The sequence below is a fragment of the Salmo salar genome, chromosome 16, assembly GCF_965601325.2.
Source record: "Salmo salar chromosome 16, fSalSal1, whole genome shotgun sequence".
Taxonomy (NCBI): Eukaryota; Metazoa; Chordata; class Actinopteri; order Salmoniformes; family Salmonidae; genus Salmo; species Salmo salar.
In genome coordinates, this window is record NC_138306.1 from 3,416,452 (window position 1) to 3,440,409 (window position 23,958).

The 23,958-nt window shown below is 41.0% G+C and overlaps 1 protein-coding gene across 1 annotated transcript; it reads right to left on the reverse strand.

The window, feature by feature from the left end:
* Positions 1 to 4,287: 4,287 nt before the first annotated feature.
* On the reverse strand, positions 4,288 to 23,620 carry pta1 (Pleiotrophic factor-alpha-1). The gene is given in 5 exon segments (NM_001146527.1): positions 4,288 to 5,084; positions 5,396 to 5,560; positions 5,822 to 5,989; positions 6,139 to 6,227; positions 23,547 to 23,620. Coding segments are annotated over 5 exon segments (444 nt in total). The 5' UTR covers positions 23,552 to 23,620; the 3' UTR covers positions 4,288 to 5,067.
* Between the last annotated feature and the right edge of the window lie 338 nt (positions 23,621 to 23,958).

Genomic DNA, 23,958 nt, shown 5'->3' on the forward strand with positions numbered 1-23,958 from the left:
CAAAATACAAAAGAAGAAGAAGAAGAAGAAGAAGAAGAAGAAGAAAATACAAAGAATGGACTTCCATGTCGGTGCGTGGAGTTCTATATCAGCAACCAGAAAATCCGCAACGGTAACATCCGTTATGGTGGACTGACTGGGGATTTTAGGTTTCGTATGCTTATTCCTTTTAAAAGTTGGCATATAATGGAATTGAAAATGTTTGAGTTAGTGGATGCTCTCTTTGTACAGAGCCAACGCCAGCAGAATATTGTTAAAATAAGGAAGTGCATTATACATATGAATCCTAAGGATGTTGATTCAAAGGAACCCCCAGAAGGGTCATCCTCAGAATGGTCATCCCCTGAAAAAAACCTATATGTGGATGTTACGTTAACCACGCCCTGATCCCCAAGGAATGGTTCAACAATAAAAGGGGGTGACCATAAAGCCTCTGGTTCTTCATTTCAGCATATACCATGGATATTCATATATCATATCAGGACTCCAATATGTCATGGGTACCAGACCCTAAGGACTCTATGCCTCACAGCCCTCCTTTCTACTCCCCCCAGGCAAGACCCCCGACACCCCCTACATGTACACAGCATGAGGATGTGTATGATGGGGTGGTCAGTACTGCCGTAGTACTTGGAGTGTACATTGGTCACCTTGCCTGCTCCCCCCCAGAGACCTTAATGGAACTTGTCTCGTCCTATTTTGACTACCTTCCCTTGCTTTATTGCCAAGTTGACCACAGCTTTTCAGATGTGCGATGTGCATAATCAAGGGAGTTTGAGGCATGCTGAAATGGAAGAGGAGGATTACCCTTGTTGCTGTTCCCTTTCTTCCTTGGACCTGGTGCTGACCCCTCCTCCTCTGATTTACCCATATTTTCTCTTCTGTCCATTTACTGCAGGTGGCTCATTTTCAGATGATTCAATTGTGGGGTTCTCATGCGGTTCATTTTTGCAGGTCTGAACAAAGAGACGCAGGAAGCCCTGAACAGCAGAATCATTCCTTGGTATCTCCCCCATCACTCTATCACAGTAATAGACTTATCCATTCCCAAGTGGTTGTTGAAACCCTCCAAGGTCTCTTCTGAAAACTCTTTTCAAGTCTTTAAAAATATGTATGGTTTCCCCCTTCGGCGTAAGAATAAAATAGATTTTAAATTCATAGCGGGTGACTTGGTACGAATATATCCAAGTTGAGGGGTGTTTTCGACCTAAAATATGAGCAAGGTTACAGCGATGAGCTGTTCACAGTTACTGAATGTCTACCACGTATACCCCCTGTCTACAAGTTAAAAGATTATGATGGGGAGCTTATAGAGGGTTCCTTTTATGAGAAGGAACTCCAGAAGGTACAGATGGGTAAAGACAAAGTATTTCACGTGGAGGAGATTCTGGATCAAAAGAGAGAACAGGGTAAAAAATGGCTGTTGGTCCATTGGAAAAACTGTCCTCAAAAGTTTAACAGTTGGATATTAAAGGAAGAGGTGGTGGAGGCAGTGGGGGTTAACTTAAACCCTCAGGCATGATAAAAACACCTCCATTCGAGTGTACACGGAAGTGCATCATGGAGCACAGTGGATTTTACCTGACTCTCCCCAGTAATGCGTCTGCAGATATATATAGGAATAACAAAAGTTTGAATTATTCAACCAATTTTCCGAAGCCAATAGAGTTATCAGAGGCCTGGGAAGTTAAGATTTGTCTACCTCCTTTGTCATCTTCTAATATCACAGCTAGCCAATGTTCACCAGGCATGTGTTTAGGATGGGTATTGACAATAAACATGGCCGGTCGATCCTTCCATTTCTCAATAGGTAGTTCATCACAAGCCCATACTCCACAAAATAAAAAAATATCTACCTAATTACACCACATATACCCAATACACACAAATCTAAGTAGGAATGAATTAAGACTATATACATATGGACGAGCGATGTCAGAGCGCAATGGACTAAGATACCGTAGAATAGTATAGAATACAGTATATACATATGAGATGAGTAATGTAAGAAATGTAAACATTATTAAAGTGACTAGTGTTCCATTCCTTAAAGTGGCCAGTGATTTCTAGTCTATGCCTATAGGCAGCAGCCTCTAATGTGCTAGTGATGGCTGTTTAACAGTCTGATGGCCTTGAGATAGAAGCTGTTTTTTTCAGTCTCTCGGCCCCAGCTTTGATGCACCTAAACTGACCTCACCTTCTGGATGATAGTGGGGTGAACAGGCGTGGCTCGGGTGGTTGATGTCCTTGATGATCTTTTTGTCCTTCTTGTGACATTGGGTGCTGTAGGTTTCCTGGAGGGTGGGTAGTTTGCCCTCGGTAATGTGTTGGGCAGACCGCACCACCCTCTGGAGAGTCTTGCGGTTGCGGGTGAACAGGCAGTGGCTATTTCTCTCAACTCAAAATGGAATAACCAGGGTTCTTACAATTCAGGCTACTCCATTGGAAACTGTGAAGCTGTCCATAATATTAATCCAATAGTACAGAGTCAGAGGTGGATGGAAGTATGAAATCCTTGGACAGACAATGATATTGAACCTGAATGCGACTTTAAGACGAGTGTCAGTGCGATGTTACCTCTCGTCGCAGAGGGAATATTACAAAAAATCTCAACATGTTGTAAGTTGAATCTGAATGATGTGGTTTTGTGGCTATTCAATCAATAGCTTGAAAAGTCACACAAATACAATCCTGTAATGTACTGCCTATTAGCCTGAACTTCTCCAATATGTAATAATGATGTATAAAATGTGTAACAGATAGCTCTTTAGGAATGTGGGAAAGGGCTATTAAATATCCACAATGTGATATAATGTGGTGCGCTGAAGTGGTATACTACATAACAAGATGGCATAAAGCCTTAATTTGCTCAAGAAAAGACTTCCGCCATTTCTATCTGGTTTCTACTATGTGACTGTATGGTAAACAGTTGTATTTCACCAGTGGTAATACTGTAATTGACAATGGATAATGGAGTAAAGGGTTTATATCACTGTCCTAGAACTGTAAGATGCACTGTAAGAACTGTAAGATGCAAGGCATGTAATTACACAGCTCATAACATTTTAACACGTTTTTATTGTTTACGAAATATTTTTTGTTGTGGCGTGCTTTCATAGAAGTTGATTATTATTATTTAGCAAATTATCAAAAGTTGCTAAATGGCTGATGTTAATTTAACATGTATTAAATTTGATAATTTGTAACTGAATTCACGTTCACTGTAATTTTCGTTCTTTTTTTCCCATTCTACCTTTATCCTTTCAGGGAGAAAGGCTTTGCCTTTTTTCAAGTATTCTAAAGTCTTCCAAAATTAATGTCTACATTTTGTACAAATCAGGTTCAATAAAGTGTTTTCCCCTATAATTAACACAGAAGAGACCTGGCCGGGTGGTGACAGAATATCAACCTATCACTCAACGTAACCAAGACTAAGGAGATGATTGTGGACAACAGGAAAAGGAGGACCGAGCACGCCCCCATTCTCATCGACGGGGCTGTAGTTGAGCAGGTTGAGAGCTTCAAGTTCCTTGGTGTCCACATCAACAACAAACTAGAATGGTCCAAACACACCAAGACAGTCGTGAAGAGGGCACGACAAAGCCTATTCCCCCTCAGGAAACTACTGGTTGCATCACTGCCAACTGCTCGGCCTCTGACCTCAAGGCACTACAGAGGGTAGTGCGTACGGCCCAGTACATCACTGGGGCTAAGCTGCCTGCCATCCTCTACACCAGGGTGTCAGAGGAAGGCCCTAAAAATTGTCAAAGACCCCAGCCACCCCAGTCATAGACTGTTCTCTCTACTACTGTACGGCAAGCGGTACCGGAGTGCCAAGTCTAGGACAAAAAGGCTTCTCAACTGTTTTTACCCCCAAGCCATAAGATTTGGGGGTAGATCTGCATTGTGTCCCGCCACCCACCAACCCCTCTTTTACGCTACTGCTACTCTCTGTTCATCATATATGCATAGTCACTTTAACCATATCTACATGTACATACTACCTCAATCAGCCTGACTAACCGGTGTCTGTATGTAGCCTCGCTACTTTTATAGCCTCGCACCTGTATATAGCCTGTCTTTTTACTGTTGTTTTATTTCTTTACTTACCTATTGTTCACCTAACACCTTTTTTGCACTATTGGTTTGAGCCTGTAAGTAAGCAGTTCACTGTAAGGTCTACACCTGTTGTATTCGGCGCACGTGACAAATAAACGTTGATTTGATTTGATAAAAACAATTACTTAATATGAAAAGTATTCAGACAAAACACAACAAATTTTTGTTATACAAACAACAGTACATTATTTTATTATTTTATACAAACCTCATGTTGCAATTCCAGTCATTTCTATTGTTCAAAAATACATTTTGCAAAGGAGTTCCATAGAATTCTAATATTTGTTTCCTGGATATAGACAGTACACATATCCACTTACAAAATCTATTCCTCTAAAATCTTCTAAATTATGTATTTTTGAGCTTCTGGAACATGGTCAACGACACTCATGATCATTGAAGAAATATTATAATTTTGTTCATAGTGTTGTTTGTTTATGTTTAATTTTGTAACTATAGCTTTATTACAACTATCTATAGAAGTTGAGTTCTTTACATTTTCTGTTAAAAAAACATAGGATGGCCTAAAACTATGAAGACTGACTTATATGTCAAGTTGCCTAATGAAAAGAATGTAAAGATTTTTTTTAACCCTTAAAACAAATAAAAACACATAACAAGATTGTTTTCGTGAAAAGACATGAACATGAGAGTATAGGCAGAGATTGTTGGGTTGTTGTTGTTGTTTTGAGAAGGACAAAGCGCTTAGCGGCAGAGACAGATGCTACATCCCAAATGACACCCTATCCCTTATATAGTGCACTACTTTTGACCAGGGCCCTCTGTTCTAAAGTAGTGCACTATATAACGGATAGGGTGTCATTTTGGACACAGTCAGAGACACTGGCTGAGTGTTTGGCAAAGGAGGGTGACGATTGTGCTGCTGAAGTAAGCCAGAAGTCACACCTGCTGTGTCTCAGTCAGTCCTCAAGCTTCACTCTTTAGTTGTCACTCTGTCCTCTTCCCTAGAAAAAAAAGAAGAAGAAAAAGTTAGGTGTTTGGATTCAATTGGGCTATTCTCAGTCAAAGGGCGAATTGCATTTTGACATGGTGGCTATGAAATTCCTTTCAGCATATGAATTGCTTTATTTTCTGCAGTGTTGGGTTTGTGTTTTCATGTTGTTTTGGAGAACCTGCTTTTCCAGTTTAGTGACAAATGCATACCTTCTAAGGAGTATGCCATCAGTATTCAACATCCCCTTAACAAACAGAATTTCAACCAGTTTTGCCCACTGGGTTTGTCCTATGGTGGTCTAATAAATGAGATCCGACCTACCTTTTCCTCCCTTCCCCTTGGGCTTGGAGGAGCATGGCTTGGTCACCGTGATGGTGGCCTCGCAGTCTAACTTGAACAGGTCTTTCTTCAGGGTTCCTGACCGGCTCTTGGTGCCAGTGGTCGTGTCACACTCGCCCCAATTGGTGAACCTGTACTTGCAGTCAGCTAGAAAGAAATACCATCTATTTTATCATATAAATCATCCATAAAAACATGTTAATCTAATTCCGTTATGATTAGGGACCAGAGTTTTTCCTGACCACGATGAGACCTGACCAGTGACCATGAAAAACTTTGGGCCCTAGTTACTTAATTATGATGGTACAGAATGCAGATACATGTAGTATATTTACATATATGTGAATATATGTATGTACTGTATATGTATGTCAGGACCACATCCATCTCCAACATTTGCCCTCTTACCACCAAAGGCCTTCTTCCAGTTGCAGGGGATATTGCACTTGTGTTTGGTGGTGTGCTCACTGCAGGTGGCCTCACGGAACCCATCTCCACAGTCACCAGCATTGGGCACACATTTCCCAAAGCGCTTCTCAGCACACTCTGCTTTGCCCCCCTCTTTGGCTTTCTGACCTGTGGCACCAAAAATAAAACAAATAAATAATTTAATTGATTTTGCCTGACATTTGCTGTAACACAGCATAACATGAGCTCCTTCAAAGGGATATATATTTTTTTTATCTATACACATTAATGTAGTTTGTAGTTTGATCACGTCTCACCTTTTTTGTCACCATGTTTGTGTGCTGCTTCTGCTGTGACCATCAAGGCCACAAGCAGCACAAGTGTCATTGAGAACACACCTTGCATTCTGTGAAGAGAAAATGTAATATCATTATCAACATATTTTTGGAAAGTTTACTAGCCACTGGGCTGAAATAGAGCATCAAAACACATTATGGTTCCATGTATGTCCTATATCTTTTTTATACTTTTGGGAGATGTATTTGTGCAGAGGCTTCGGAGCTTTAGCTGTCGAGAAGAGAACTCAGATGCACAGCCACTCTGTTTATTTTAAATGACCACCCCATTTCAACAGCATTTTTGTGAGCCATCATCATAATGTACTGGCTTATGTTGTACAATATTGGATGTGCTTAAGTTACATCTTAAAACTGTCACACATCTGCAATGTATCCATTGGTATTGATCCTACTATGATGACATAATGTTACAGCAACATTAATAATACTATGCACTCTCTTCAAGCCAGAGTATGAACTTTTTTTCTAATTGACAGAGACACCTAGGCTGTAGCTTGTGATTGGATGATTGGATGGTTGGGATGGTTTGTAACTTGTGAGTGACCATGGTTGAGTTCCTGCCCGACTACAGTCGTGGCCAAAAGTTTTGAGAATGACACAAATATTAATTTCCACAAAGTTTTCTGCTTCAGTGTCTTTATATATTTTTGTCAGATGTTACTATGGAATACTGAAGTATAATTACAAGCATTTCATAAGTGTCAAAGGCTTTTAGTGACAATTACATGAAGTTGATGCAAAGAGTCAACATTTGCAGTATTGACCCTCTTTTTCAAGACCTCTGCAATCCGCCCTGGCATGCTGTCAATTAACTTCTGGGCCACATCCTGACTGATGGCAGCCCATTCTTGCATAATCAATGCTTGGAGTTTGTCAGAATTTGTGGGTTTTTGTTTGTCCACCCGCCTCTTGAGGATTGACCACAAGTTCTCAATAGGATTAAGGTCTGGGGAGTTTCCTGGCCATGGACCCAAAATATCGATGTTTTGTTCCCCGAGCCACTTAGTTATCACTTTTGCCTTATGGCAAGGTGCTCCATCATGCTGAAAAAGGCATTGTTCGCCACCAAACTGTTCCTGGATGGTTGGGAGAAGTTGCTCTCGGAGGATGTGTTGGTACCATTCTTTATTCATGGCTGTGTTCTTAGGCAAAATTGTGAGTGAGCCCACTCCCTTGGCTGAGAAGCAACCCCACACATGTCTCAGGATGCTTTACTGTTGGCATGACACAGGACTGATGGTAGCGCTCACCGTGTCTTCTCCGGACAAGTTTTTTTCCGGATGCCCCAAACAATCGGAAAAGGGATTCATCAGAGAAAATGACTTTACCCCAGTCCTCAGCAGTCCAATCCCTGTACCTTTTGCAGAATATCAGTCTGTCCCTGATGTTTTTCCTGGAGAGAAGTGGCTTCTTTGCTGCCCTTCTTGACACCAGGCCATCCTTCAAAAGTCTTCGCCTCACTGTGCGTGCAGATACGCCCTGAAGCCTTCTTCACAACAATTGAACCGCTCTCCTTGAAGTTCTTGATGATCCGATAAATGGTTGATTTAGGTGCAATCTTACTGGCAGCAATATCCTTGCATGTGAAGCCCTTTTTGTGCAAAGCAATGATGACGGCACATGTTTCCTTGCAGGTAATCATGGTTGATAGAGGAAGAACAATGATTCCAAGCACCACCCTCCTTTTGAAGCTTCCAATCTGTTATTCAAACTCAATCAGCATGACAGAGTGATCTCCAGCCTTGTCCTCGTCAACACTCACACCTGTGTTAATGAGAGAATCACTGACATGATGTCAGCTGGTCCTTTTGTGGCAGGGCTGAAATGCAGTGGAAATGTTTTTTGGGATTCAGTTCATTTCCATGGCAAAGAGGGACTTTGCAGTTAATTGCAATTCATCTGATCACTCTTCATAACATTCTGGAGTATATGCAAATTGCCTTCATACAAACCGAGGCAGCAGACTTTGTGAAAATTCATATTTGTGTCATTCTCAAAACCTTTGGCCACGACTGTAGATGCGTAGGCATTTTTTATTTATTTTTTATTTCACCTTGATTTAACCAGGTAGGCCAGTTGAGAACAAGTACTCATTTACAACTGCGACCTTGCCAAGATAAAGCAAAGCAGTGCGACAAAAACAACACAGAGTTACACATAAACAAACGTACAGTTAATAACACAAAAGAAAATAAAAATAGAAAAATCTATGTACAGTGTGTGCAAATGTAGAAGAGTAGAGAGGTAGGCAATAAATAGGCCCCGGTGGCAAAAAATAATTACAATTTAGCATTAATACTGGAGTGATAGATATGCAGATGTTGATGTGCACAATCCTACCTCATTTGCACACACTGTATATAGACCTTTTCTACTGTATTATTGATTGTATGTTTGTTTATTCCATGTGTAACTCTGTGTTGTTCTTTTTGTCGCACTGCTTTGCTTTATCTTGGCCAGGTCACAATTGTAAATGAGAACTTGTTCTCAACTGGCCTACCTGGTTAACTTCTTGGTGACAGGGGGCAGTATTCGAAAATTCAGATGAATAATGTGCCCAAATTAAACTGCCTGCTACTCGGGCCCAGAAGGTAGGATATGCAGGCTTCAGGTTGAATTTAGGGGAGCAGGCAATGTATTCCTATGTGGAGAGAAGTCATTGCAAACTGTTTGATGTAAGCACCTTCTTTTAACTGTTAATAGGGACAGGGGGCAGTATTTTCACGTTCGGATGAAAAACGTGCCCAAATTAAACTGCCTCCTACTCAGACTCAGAAGGTAAGATATGCATATTATTAGTAGATTTGGATAGAAAACACTCTGAAGTTTCTAAAACTCTTTGAATGATGTCTGTGAGTATAACAGAACTCATATGGCAGGCAAAAACCTGAGAAGAAATCCAACCAGGAAGTGGTTGTAGTTTTTCAAGTGATTGCCTATCCAAACTACAGTGTCTGTGGGGTCATTTTGCACTTCCCAAGGCTTCCACTAGATGTCAACAGTCTTTAGAACCTTGTTTCATGCTTCTACTGTTACTGGGGAGAGAAGAAGAGCTGTGGACTGCCTAAGACCAATGAGTTGTTTACTGCGCAGTCACCCAGGCACGCCGTTCCTTCTTTTTCCTCTGTAATGAATATGCTATTGTCCGGTTGGAATATTATCGAAGATTTATGTTAAAAAGACCATAAGGATTGATTGTAAACATCGTTTGACATGTTTCTTCGAACGGTAATGGAACTTTTTGACTTTTCGTCTCGGGTTTTGCGCTCGCGCATTATGCCCTTGGAATAGTGATCTGAACGTGTGAACAAAACGGAGGTATTTGGACATAAATATGGAGTTTATCGAACAAAATGAACATTTCTTGTGGAAGTGGGAGTCCTGGGAGTGCATTCCGACGAAGATCAGCAAAGGTAAGTGAAGATTTATAATACTATTTCTGAGTTTTGTTGACTCCAGAACTTGGCGGGTAACTGTATAGCTTGCTTTGATGGCTGAGCTCTGTACTCAGAATATTGAACAATGTGCTTTCGCCCTAAAGCTATTTTGAAATCTGACACAGCGGTTGCATTAAGGAGAAGTGTATATATAATTCTTTCAATAACTGTTGTAAATTTGATCAATGTTTATGATGAGTATTTTTGTAAATTGATGTGCTCATTCACCGGAAGTTTTGGGAGGCAAAACATTTCTGAACATCACGCGCCAATGTAAAATGGGGTTTTTGGTATAAATATGAACTTTATTGAACAAAACATACATGTATTGTGTAACATTGAGTCCTGGGAGTGTCATCTGATGAAGATCATCAAAGGTTAGTGATTAATTTTAGCTGTATTTCTGGTTTTTGTGACGCCTCTCCTTGCTTGGAAAATGGCTGTGTGGTTTTTCTTGTCTCGGCGCTGTCCTAACATAATCTAATGTTATGCTTTCGCCGTAAAGCCTTTTTGAAATCGGACAATGTGGTTGGATTAACGAGAAGTGTATCTTTAAAATGGGATATAATAGTTGTATGTTTGAGAAATTTGAATTATTTTTTGTTGTTTTGAATTTGTCGCCCTGCTATTTCACTGGCTGTTGAATAGTGTGTCCCGCAGGCGCTAGCTCGCTAGCGTCCCACATGTCCCAGAGAGGTTAAATAAAGGTGAAATAAAAAAAATATAAATAAAAAGTGCACGTAGAGATACTGGGGTGCAAAAGAGCAAGAGGGTAAGCAATAATATGGGGATGAGGTAGTTGGGTGGGCTATTTACAGATTGGCTGTGTACAGGTAAAGTGATCAGTAAGCTGCTCTGACAGCTGATGCTTAAAGTTAGAGAAGGAGATATAAGACTCCAGCTTCAGAGATTTTTGCAATTCGTTCCAGTCATTGGCAGCAGAGAACTGGAAGGAAAGCCAGCCAAAGGAAGTGTTGGCTTTGGGGATGACCAGTGCAATATACCTGCTGGAGCACATGCTACAGGTGGGTGTTGCTATGGTGACCAGTGAGCTGAGATAAGGCGGGGCTTTACCTAGCAAAGACTTATAGATGACCTGGAGCAAGTGGGTTTGGCGACAGATATGTAGTGAGGGCCAGCCAACGAGAGCATACAGGTCGCAGTGGTGGGTAGTATATGGGGCTTTGGTGATAAAACAGATGGCACTGTGATAGACTACATCCAGTTTGCTGAGTAGAGTGTTGGAGGCTATTTTGTAAATGACATCGCCGAAGTCAAGGATCGGTAGGATAGTCAGTTTTACAAGGATATGTTTGGCGGCATGAGTGAAGGACGCTTTGTTGCGAAACAGGAAGCCGATTCTAGATATAATTTTGGATTGGAGATGCTTAATGTGAGTCTGGAAGGAGAGTTTACAGTCTAACCAGACACCTAGGTATTTGTAGTTGTCCACATATTCTAGGTCAGAACCGTCCAGCGTAGTGATGCTAGTCGGGCGGGAGGGTGCGGGCAGCAATTGGTTGAAGAGCATGCACTTAGTTTTACTAGCATTTAAAAGCAGTTGGAAGCCATGGAAGGAGTTTTGTATGGCGTTGAAGCTCGTTTGTAGATTTGTTAGCACAGTGTCCAAAGATGGGCCAGATGTATACAGAATGGTGTGGCCTGCGTAGTGTTGGATCAGAGAATCACCAGCAGCAAGAGCGACATCGTTGATATTTACAGAGAAAAGAGTCGGCCCGAGATTTGAACCCTGTGGCACCCCCATAGAGACTGCCAGAGTTCCAGACAACAGGCCCTCCGATTTGACACACTGAACTCTATCTGAGAAGTAGTTGGTGAACCAGGCGAGGCAGTCATTTGAGAAGCCAATGCTATTGAGTCTGCTGATAAGAATGCAATGATTGACGGAGTCGAAAGCCTTTGCCAGGTCGATGAATACGGCTGCACATTACTGTCTTTTATCGATGGTGGTCATGATATGATATGAGGTGCACCCATGACCAGCTTGGAAACCAGATTGCATAGTGGAGAAGGTACGGTTTGGATTCAAAATGGTCAGTGATCTGTTTATTAACTTAGCTTTTGAAGATTTTAGAAAGGCAGGCCAGTATCTATAGGTCTATAACAGTTTGGGTCTATAGTGTCTCCCCCTTTGAAGAGGGGGATGACCGTGGCAGCTTTCCAATTTTTCGGGATCTCAGACGATACGAAAGAGAGATTGAATAGGCTAGTAATAGGAAAAATGCTTATTGAAATTATCGATTATCGTAGATTTATCGGTGGTGACATTGTTTCCTATCCTCAGTGCAGTGGGCAGCTAGGAGGAGGTGCTCTTATTCTCCATGGACTTTACAGTGTCCCAAAACTTTTTGGAATTAGTGCTACAGGAAGCAAATTTCTGTTTGAAAAAGCTAGCCTTAGCTTTCCTAACTGAGTACGTTGGTTCCTGACTTCCCTGAAAAGTTGCATATCACGGGGCTATTCGATGCTAATGCCGAACGCCACAGGATGTTTTTGTGCTGGTCAAGGGCAGTCAAGTCTGGTGTGAACCAAGGGCTATATCTGGTCTTAGTTCAAAAATGTTTGAATGTGACATGCTTATCTAAGATGGAAAGGAGAGCACTTTTGAAGAGCAACCAGGCATCCTCACGGGATGAGGTCAATATCCTTCCAGGATACCCGGTCCAGGTTGATTAGAAAGGCCTGCTCACTGAAGTGATTTAGGGAGCGTTTGACAGTGATGAGGGGTGGTCGTTTGACCTCAGACCCATTATGCACCCAGGCAATGAGGCAGTGATCACTGAGATCCTGGTTGAAGACAGCAGAGGTGTATTTAGAGGGCAGGTTGGTCAGGATGATATCTAAGGGGGTGCCCATGGTTACGGATTTAGGGTTGTACCTGGTAGGTTCCTTGATGATTTGTGTGAGATTGAGGGCATCTAGCTTAGATTGTAGGGCGGCCGGAGTGTTAAGCATGTCCCAGTTTAGGTCACCTAACAGTACGAACTCTGAAGATAGATTGGGGGCGATCAATTCACATATGGTGTCCAGGGCACAACTGGGGACCGAAGGGGGTCTATAACAAGTGGCAACGGTGAGAGACGTGGGTTAATTGAGAGAATTGGTTTAACCTCTACATTACCAGAGGAACAAAGGAGGCTTTGCATTGCATCAACCAATGGTTGCGTGCCACCTCGTCGACTATTGAGTTGGGCATCAAATTACTAATGCCGTGCTAGTCAGAACTAGGAAACTTTCTAACTTTGTACCTATGTTTGTCCATCATATACAACCACCAACTCTTTGTTCATCGCTCTTGATCTAAGATGGCAACTCAGCCCAAATGCACATGTGCCAATTGAATCTCAACAAGTACACAGTCAGTGCTTGTATTTGATTGACGTTTGTTGACAGCAAACACAGAAAGACACAAAACTACAGAGGGCAAACATAGGTACAAGGTTAGGATTTAATACAAAAAAAAGTAAGTATTGATCTTGGGTGAATCAATGTAGTCAGACCTGAATTCCAAAAAGCCTGGTCTCTGCTCCACTCCGTTGGTGGAGTTAATCAGAAACTTCCTTCACCATGGAGTGGAGTTTAGTTAGCTACCGTGCCTTCAGAAAGTATTCATACCCCTTGACTTATTCCACATTTTGTTGTGTTACAGCCTGAATCAAAAACATATATGTTTCTTACCCATCTGCACACAATACCCCATAATGACAAAGTGAAAACATGTTTTTAGAAATTTTTGCAGATCTATTGAAAATGAAATAAAGAACTATCTCATTTAAGTATTCACACCTCCATACATATTAGAATCACGTTTGGAAGTGATTACAGCTATCAGTCTTTCTGGGTATTCTCTAAGAGCTTTGCACACCTGGACGGTGCAATATTTGCACATTATTCTTTAAAAAAATCTTCAAGTTCTGTCACGTTGGTTGTTGATCATTGCTAGACAGCCATTTTTAAGTCTTGCCATAGATTTTCAAGCCGATTCAAGTCATAACTGTAACTAGGCCACTCGAACATTCATTGCCGTCTTGGTAAGCCACTCCAATGTATATTTGGCCTTGGGTTTTAGATTATTGTCCTGCTGAAAGGTGAATTTGTCTCCCAGTGTCTGTTCGAAAGCAGACTGAACCAAGTTTTCCTCTAGGATTTTGCTTGTGCTTAGCTCTATACCATTTATTTTTATTCCCCAAAAAACTCCCTAGTCCTTGCCAATGACAATCATACCCATTACATAATGCAGCCACCACCCTGCTTGAAAATATGAAGAGTGGTACTCAGTGATGTGTTGTGTTGGATTTGCCCCAAACATAACGCTTTGTATTCAGGACATAAAGTTAATTGCTTTGCCATTTTTTTTTGCAGTTTTACTTTAGTGCCTTATTGCAAACAGGATGCATATTTTGGAATATTTGTTATTTTATACAGGCTTCCTTCTCTTCACTCTGTCGTTTAGGTTAGTATTGTGGAGTAACTACAATGTTGTTGAGCCATCCTCAGTTTTTTCCTATCACAGCCATTAAACTCGGTAACTGTTTTAAAGTCACTATTGGCCTCATGGTGAAATCCCTGAGCGGTTCCCTTCCTCTCTGGCAACTGAGTTAGGAAGGCCACCTGAATCTTTGTAGTGACTAGGTGTCTTGCTACACCATCCTAAGTGTAATTACTAACTTCACCATGCTCAAAGGGATAATCAATGTCTCCTTTTTTATTTTTACCTATCTACCAATAGGTGACCTTAGCAAGCCATTGGAAAACCTACCTGGTGGTAGAATCGGTGTTTAAAATTCACTGCTCGACTGAGGGACCGCACAGATAATTGTATGTGTTGGGTACAGAGATGAGGTAGTCATTCAAAACATGTTAAACACTATTATTCCACACAGAGTGAGTCCATGCAACTTATGTGGGGCGGCAGCGTAGCCTAGTGGTTAGAGCATTGGACTAATAACCAAAAGGTTGCAAGTTTGAATCCCTGAGCTGACAAGGTACAAATCTGTTGTTCTGCCCCTGAACAAGGGGCAGAACCCACTGTTCCTAGGCTGTCATTGAAAATAAGAATTTGTTCTTAACTGACTTGCCTAGTAAAATAAATAAGATGTGACTTGTTAAGCAAATGTATACTCCTGAACTTATTTAGGCATGCCATAAAGGGGTGGAATACTTATTGACTCAAAACATTTCAGGTTTTCAATTTTAGTTAATTTGTAAAAAAGAAAAAAGAAACATACACTAAATAAAAAATATAAATGCAACATGCAAAGTGTTGGTCCCATGTTTCATGAGCTAAAATAAAATATCCCAGAAATTTTCCATACGCACAAAAAGCTTATTTCTTTCAGATTTTGTGCACCAATTTTGCCAAGATAATCTATTCACCTAACAAGTGTTGCATATCAAGAAGCTGATTAAACAGCATGACCATTACACAAGTACACCTTGTGCTGGGGACAATAAAAGGCCACTCTAAAATGTGCAGTTCTGTCACACAACAGAATGCTGTTGAGTTTCAAGTTTGAGGGAGCGTACAATTGGTACACTGACTGCAGGAATGTCTACCAGAGCTGTTGTCAGAGAATTTTATATTCATTTCTTTACCATAAGCTGCTTCCAACTTCATTTTAGAGAACTTGGCAGTACATCCAACTGGCCTCACAACCGCAGACTAAGTGTAACCATGCCAGCCCAGGACCTCCACATCTGGCTTCACCTGAGAGATCGTCTGTACCTGGCAAATGGCAGACAGCATCTACGGCGTTCGTGTGGACCAACTGTTTGCTGATGTCAACATTGTGAACAGAGTGTCCCATGGTGGTGGTGAAGTTACGGTATGGGCAGACATAAGCCACAGACAATGAACACAATTGCAATTTATTGATGGCAATTTGAAGGCACAGAGATACCGTGACGAAATCCTGAAGCCCAATTCTAGTGCCATTCATCATGTTTCAGCATGATAATGCACAGCCCCATGTTGCAAGGATCTGTACACAAGCTGACATTTCACAGTTTTTCCAAGTCCTGCATATTCACCAGACATGTCACCCATTGAGCATGTTTGGGATGCTCTGGGTCGACGTGTACAACAGTGTGTTCCATTTCCCGCCAATATCCAGCAACTTCGCAGAGTCATTGAAGAGGAGTGGGACAACATTCCACAGGCCACAATCGAAAGCCTGATCAACTCTTTTTGAAGGAGATGTGTCGCACTGCATGAGGCAAATGGTGGTCGCAAATGCTGGACTGGTTTTATGATCCACACCCCTGCTTTTTTTTTAAGAAATCTGTGACCAACAGATGCATCTGTATTCCCAGTCATGTGAAATCCATAGACTAGGGCCTAATTAATTTATTTCAGTTGACTGATTTCCTTATATGAACTGTAACTCAGTAAAATCTTTGAAATTGTTGCATGTTGCGTTTATATTTTTGTTCAGTGTAATTTCACTTTGACATTATGGGTTATTGTGTGAAGGTCAGGGACACAAAATCTCAATTCACTCTAAATCCAGGCTCTAATATGGAATGTGGAAAAAGTCAAGGGTGTGAATAATTTCTGAAGGCACTATATGTGTTGCTATGAGTTACTGCACCTCAATGCAGTACACTGTACTTATTATAACATACTTTGTTCTGTTCTCAGTCAGTTTATAGACAACTTTACTTTGAAGTTACTCTGCAGTTAACTAACTGTTCTTCATCTTAGTTGGTGGATCATTTAAGCCTATGAACATAGCCTACTAATATCTGTATTTTTTGTTTCCATGACTACATGGAAAACCACGCAAATATCCTACCATTCGAAAGTTTGGGTTCACTTAGAAATGTCCTTGTTTTTGAAAGAAAAGCAAATGTTTTGTCCGTTAAAAAAACATCACATTGATCAGAAATACAGTGTAGACATTGTTAATGTTGTAAATGACTATTGTAGCTGGAAACGGCAGATTTTTAATGGAATATCTACAGTTGAAGTCGGAAGTTTACATACACCTTAGCCAAATACAATTAAACTCAGTTTTTCACAATTCCTGACATTTAATCCTAGTAAAAATTCCCTGTCTTAGGTCAGTTAGGATCACCACTTTATTTTAAGAATGTGAAATGTCAGAATAATAATAGAGAGAATTATTTATTTCAGCTTTTATTTCTTTCATCACATTCCCAGTGGCTCAGAAGTTTAAATACACTCAATTAGTATTTGGTAGCATTGCCTTTAAATTGTTAAACTTGGGTCAAACGTTTTGGGTAGCCTTCCACAATCTTCACACAATAAGTTGGGTGAATTTTGGTCCATTCCTCCTGACAGAGCTTGTGTAACTGAGTCAGGTTTGTAGGACTCCTTGCTCGCACTCGCTTTTTCAGTTCTGCCCATACATTTTCTACAGGATTAAGGTCAGGGCTTCGTGATGGCCACTCGAATACCTTGACTTTATTGTCCTTCAGCCATTTTGCCACAACTTTGGAAGTACAGTGAGGGAAAAAAGTATTTAATCCCCTGCTGATTTTGTACGTTTGCCCACTGACAAAGAAATGATCAGTCTATAATTTTAATTTTAGGTTTATTTGAACAGTGAGAGACAGAATAACAACAAAAAAATCCAGAAAACGCATGTCAAAAATGTTATAAATTCATTTGCATTTTAATGAGGGAAAAAAAGTATTTGACCCCCTCTCAATCAGAAAGATTTCTGGCTCCCAGGTGTCTTTTATACAGGTAACGAGCTGAGATTAGGAGCACACTCTTAAAGGGAGTGCTCCTAATCTCAGCTTGTTACCTGTATAAAAGACACCTGTCCACAGAAGCAATCAATCAATCAGATTCCAAACTCTCCACCATGGCCAAGACCAAAGAGCTCTCCAAGGATGTCAGGGACAAGATTGTAGACCTACACAAGGCTGGAATGGGCTACAAGACAATCGCCAAGCAGCTTGTTGAGAAGGTGACAACAGTTGGTGCGATTATTCGCAAATGGAAGAAACACAAAGAACTGTCAATCTCCCTCAGCCTGGGGCTCCATGCAAGATCTCACCTCGTGGAGTTGCAATGATCATGAGAACGGTGAGGAATCAGCCCAGAACTACACGGGAGGATCTTGTCAATTATCTCAAGGCAGCTGGGACCATAGTCACCAAGAAAACAATTGGTAACACACTACGCCGTGAAGGACTGAAATCCTGCAGCGCCTGCAGGGTTCCCCTGCTCAAGAAAGCACATATACATGCCCGTCTGAAGTTTGCCAATGAACATCTGAATGATTCAGAGGACAACTGGGTGAAAGTGTTGTGGTCAGATGAGACCAAATTGGAGCTCTTTGGCATCAATTCAACTCGCCGTGCTTGGAGGAGGAGGAATGCTGCCTATGACCCCAAGAATACCATCCCCACTGTCAAACATGGAGGTGGAAACATTATGCTTTGGGGGTGTTTTTCTGCTAAGGGGACAGGACAACTTCACCGCATCAAAGGGACGATGGACGGGGCCATGTACCATCAAATCTTGGGTGAGAACCTCCTTCCCTCAGCCAGGGCATTGAAAATGGGTCGTGGATTGGTATTCCAGCATGACAATGACCCAAAACACACGGCCAAGGCCACAAAGGAGTGGCTCAAGAAGAAGCACATTAAGGTCCTGGAGTGGCCTAGCCAGTCTCCAGACCTTAATCCCATAGAAAATCTGTGGAGGGAGCTGAAGGTTCGAGTTGCCAAACGTCAGCCTCGAAACCTTAATGACTTGGAGAAGATCTGCAAAGAGGAGTGGGACAAAATCTCTCCTGAGATGTGTGCAATCCTGGTGGCCCACTACAAGAAACGTCTGACCTCTGTGATTGCCAACAAGGGTTTTGCCACCAAGTACTAAGTCATGTTTTGCAGAGGGGTCAAATACTTATTTACCCCATTAAAATGCTAATCAATTTATAACATTTTTGACATGCGTTTTTCTGGATTTTGTTGTTGTTATTCTGTCTCTCACTGTTCAAATAAACCTACCATTAAAATTATAGACTGATAATTTCTTTATCAGTGGGCAAACGTACAAAATCAGCAGGGGATCAAATACTTTTTTCCCTCACTGTATGCTTGCGGTCATTGTCGATTTGGAAGACCCATTTGCGACCAAGCTTTAACTTCCTGACTGATGTCTTGAGATGTTGCTTCAATATATCCATATAATTTTCCTCCCTCGTGATGCCATCTATTTTGTGACATGCACTAGCCTCCTGCAGCAAAGCACTCCCACAACATGATGCTGCCACCCCCAGGCTTCACGGTTGGGATGGTGTTCTTTGGCTTGCAAGCCTCCCCCTTTTTCTTCCAAACATAACAATGGTCATTATGGCCAAACAGTTCTATTTTTCTTTCATCAGACCAGAGGACATTTCTCCAAAAAGTACGATCTTTGTCCCCATGGCAAGTTGCAAACCGTAGTCTTGCTTTTTTATGACGGTTCATCTCTAGGAGACAGAACGCATCTCCTTCCTGAGCGGTATGACGGCTGCGTGGTCCCATGGTGTTTATACTTGCGTACTATTGTTTGTACAGATGAACGTGGTACCTTCAGGCGTTTGGAAATTGCTCCCAAGGATGAACCAGACTTGTGGTCTACAATTGTTTTTCTGAGGTCTTTGCTGATTTCTTTTGATTTTCCCATGATGTCAAGCAAAGAGGCACTGAGTTTTAAGGTAGGCCTTGAAATACATCCACAGGTACACCTCCAATTGACTCAAATGATGTCAATTAGCCTATCAGAAGCTTCTAAAGCCATGACACCATTTTCTGGAATTTTCCAAGTTGTTTAAAGTCACAGTCAACTTAGTGTATGTAAACTTCTGACCCACTGGAATTGTGATACAATGAATTTTAAGTGAAATAATCTGTCTGTAAACAATTGTTGGAAAAATTAAATGGGTCATGCACAAAGTAGATGTCCTATCCGACTTGCCAAAACTATAGTTTGTTAACAAGAAATTTGTGGAGTGGTTGAAAAACGAGTTTTAACCTGTTAGGGCTAGGGGGCAGTATTGACACGGCCGGATAAAAAACGTACCCGATTTAATCTAGTTACTACTCCGGCCCAGTAACTATAATATGCATATAATTATTGGCTTTGGATAGAAAACACCCTAAAGTTTCTAAAACTGTTTGAATGGTGTCTGTGAGTATAACAGAACTCAAATGGCAGGCCAAAACCTGAGAAGATTCCATGCAGAAAGTGCCCTGTCTGACAATTTGTGTTTCATCTTGGCTCTTTTTATTGAAGACTGAGGATCTTTGCTCTAACGTGACACTTCCTATGGCTCCCATAGGCTCTCAGAGCCCGGGAAAAAGCTGAACGATATCGAGGCAGCCTCTGGCTGAAACACATTATCGCTTTTGGCAAGTGGCCGATCAGAGTACTATGGGCTTAGGCGCGTGCCCGAGTCGACCGAATGCTTTATTTTCTTTCGTCTGTTTACCTAAACGCAGATTCCCGGTCGGAATATTATCGCTTTTTTATGAGAAAAATGGCATAAAAATTGATTTTAAACAGCGGTTGACATGCTTCGAAGTACGGTAATGGAATATTTAGAATTTCTTTGTCACGAATTGCGCCATGCTCGTCACCCTTATTTACCCTTTCGGATAGTGTCTTGAACGCACGAACAAAACGCCGCTGTTTGGATATAACTATGGATTATTTTGAACCAAACCAACATTTGTTATTGAAGTAGAAGTCCTGGGAGTGCATTCTGACGAAGACAGCAAAGGTAATAACATTTTTCTTATAGTAAAGCTGACTTTGGTGAGTGCTAAACTTGCTGGGTGTCTAAATAGCTAGCCCTGTGATGCCGGGCTATCTACTGAGAATATTGCAAAATGTGCTTTCACCGAAAAGCTATTTTAAAATCGGACATATCGAGTGCATAGAGGAGTTCTGTATCTATAATTCTTAAAATAATTGTTAAGCTTTTTGTGAACGTTTATCGTGAGTAATTTAGTAAATTCACCGGCAGTGTTCGGTGGGAATGCTAGTCACATGCTAGTCACATGCTAATGTAAAAAGCTGTTTTTTGATATAAATATGAACTTGATTGAACAAAACATGCATGTATTGTATAACATAATTTCCTAGGGTTGTCATCTGATGAAGATCATCAAAGGTTAGTGCTGCATTTAGCTGTGGTTTGGGTTTATGTGACATTATATGCTAGCTTGAAAAATGGGTGTCTGATTATTTCTGGCTGGGTACTCTGCTGACATAATGTAAGGTTTTGCTTTCGTTGTAAAGCCTTTTTGAAATCCGGCAGTGTGGTTAGATTAACGAGAGACTTGTCTTTAAAATGGTGTAAAATAGTCATATGTTTGAAAAATTGAAGTTTTTGCATTTTTGAGGTTTTTGAATAACGCCCCACGGGATTACACTGGCTGTTACGTAGGTGGGACGATTTGGTGCGACCTACCCTAGAGAGGTTAATGACTCCAACCTCTGTATGTAAACTTCCGACTTCAACTGTACATAGGCGTACAGAGGCCCATTATCAGCAACCATCACTCCTGTGTTCCAATGGCACGTTGTGTTAGCTAATCCAAGTTTATCATTTTAAAAGGCTAATTGATCATTAGAAAACCCTTTTGCAATTATGTTAGCACAGCTGAAAACTGTTGTTCTGATTAAAGAAGCAATAAAACGGGCCTTCTTAAGACTAGTTGAGTATCTGGATCATCGTTGCTGATTATGGGCCTCTGTACGCCTATGAAGATATTCCAGCTACAGCTACAATAGTCATTTACAACATTAACAATGTCTACACTGTATTTCTGGTCAATTTGATGTTATTTTAATGGACAAAACATTTTATTTTCTTTCAAAAACAAGGACATTTCTAAGTGACCCCAAACTTTTGAACGGTAGTGTACACCACTTACAGACATTTTCCTGTTGACAGTTATGCATGATGAAAGTAGGCTAATGGATTCTTACATTGCTCTTATCCGATCATAATATTTTGCCTAGTTAACCTTTGTCTCACTGAATCAACTGAACGCCTTCAAGCCTTACTTGATGAGTGCTCAATCAACAAGTACAGCAGTATATCCCCTTAATATGTGGGCCACAGGCATCCCCTTTGAATACATTAAATGTGTCAATAACCCATACATCTCTCCCTGTCTCTATCCACCCCCCCCCACCCCCACCCCCCCCATTACTGGGCTGGGAAATTACAGAGTCTTCTTTGAGAGTTCAGTTTCAAGAGAAAGGCCTCCATTAAATGAGTCCGTTCTTTCACACGTCAGCCGGCTGAGCAAATCCCGCTCGTCTCCCGGCCCCAAATGTGGAGGGCTTCTCCGGGCTTTTGTGTGAACAGAACAGGCTCTCAGCAGGCTCCCTCTCCATCTCTGTGCTCCAGCCATGCGGAGGGAGAGGCCAAGCGCTTGCTGAAAGGCCTTTAGAGTCCCCTCAAAGGAATACTGATTCATTGGGCCAAAACAAAGGGCCTTCTTGCCTGTTTTCATTTCTCTCAAAAGCCCTAACACAGATCCCATGCCACATCTTAGGAGCAAGGCCTCTCCACTGTCCAGCTGAATGTAAACCTATTTGCATAAGAAGACAATGAAGTCTTAAGATGAAGAAAATAAGCGTGATGCTCCCTTTGGTAGATGCGAGAGCAGTACATTTTGAGAACTTCCTCATGAACCGGAGAGTTCACTCTCCCAAAAGGCAAACTTCATGAAAGTCGTTTAAAGATGATCTTGAACGCAGATCCGTCGTGGATCTCTAGAACAAAATTAGCATATCAACCAAACACTGTATTAACAATGTGAATCAAGGTTTTACTAAGACATGACCTTGTTATAACCATAGAACCAACATGCGTAGACATACTGAACAAATAGACAACGTGAGCTGAGGATGTCACAACTATTCACAGCTACTTCACAACTGCCTCACAACTACATACAAGACAAACAAAGCCTTAGCTAAAAGGTTAGGAAAATAAAATCTTTAAAAGTTGTTTTCAAGGGAGCTCTACAAAAGAATGATGGGTGCATTCCATTCCTCCAATCACTCTTCCTCAGTTCAACCATGACTTAGTTATAAAGCCTGAATATAGTCTCATATAGGATTACCTTACCATGCCATGCCTTATAACCTAAAACTAGACAAAAGTGTGTGGAAAATCTCTGGCAGGATTGACATCCTGCAAGTGCATGAAGAGTGTTGCTTTAATTGGGAGTAAAATAAACCCCCAAGGCAAACAATGAGCTAGCCATGGTAGCTTCCTACAGGGTCAGATGAATCCCAACATTTTGATGGTTTTGACAGGAGAACAAACACATTTAGAAACCACACTGTCTGATGATTGTCCTGAAATGAATAGAAACCACTTTTTCTATCATTAAACCTCAATTAATTAGATCACTTGCACTATCAAAAGCTGAATCTACTTTCCCATATTTGGATTATCTGATTGAATAATTACATCTGATTCTGGTTTAGGTGGTAATACCTGTACGCTAAACAAGTAACACCATAGGATACCCTTTCTAACACCTAATAGAGTTGGGCTAAATGATAACACAAGGATGCTCCTGTAGGAATGTGAAAACAAAGTTTAAAAAAATCTCCCTCCCATTGTAAGAAGTTTTAAAACGGTATATTCAAAATTTACCTTAGAGTTTGAGAATATAGAGTAAAAACCCATTCTGTAGCGATATGGTATTTGATTGTTCGTAAAACATATTGAAGATTTGCTTTGTGCGTAATGCGCACTTCCCAGCCTACCAAGGCATGCACTTGTTCTGAACATCGACAGCAAATCAGTGAACAAAGAAACAATGTAAATAACATATGGATATGCTCTATGATTCTTAATAATGAATGCCTTAAACTGACAAAATAATGCGGGATAAGAAAACAGTGCGTCAACTTACTTCATTCTCACAAACAGGCAACTTCCCAGTCTGTCAAATCACTATACCGGTTGTGTAGTCGTTTGCTTTCCGCACCCAGACTACAGCTTGCGTTTACTGTGTCGTCCTACTTTTTTTTCGAAACTAGTTTGAGCTGGTCGCATATGAACAATGTTTAAATCTACCACTCGGTGACATCACTTATCCATGTGGCATCACTTTAATCCATATAATGGGAGGCAAAACAAGCCCATCTAATTTGCATTATATACAGTGGTCATGATTTCTGAGTCCTGCCTGCTTCATGAATTATTATTCATTCAAACGTGTTTTACAGTAAGTTTATCACTTACACCTTTTTTGTGACATCCCTTTTATTATTGTTAAATACACCTGTTGTCATCAAGTAACACTGTAGACTCTCAAATATATT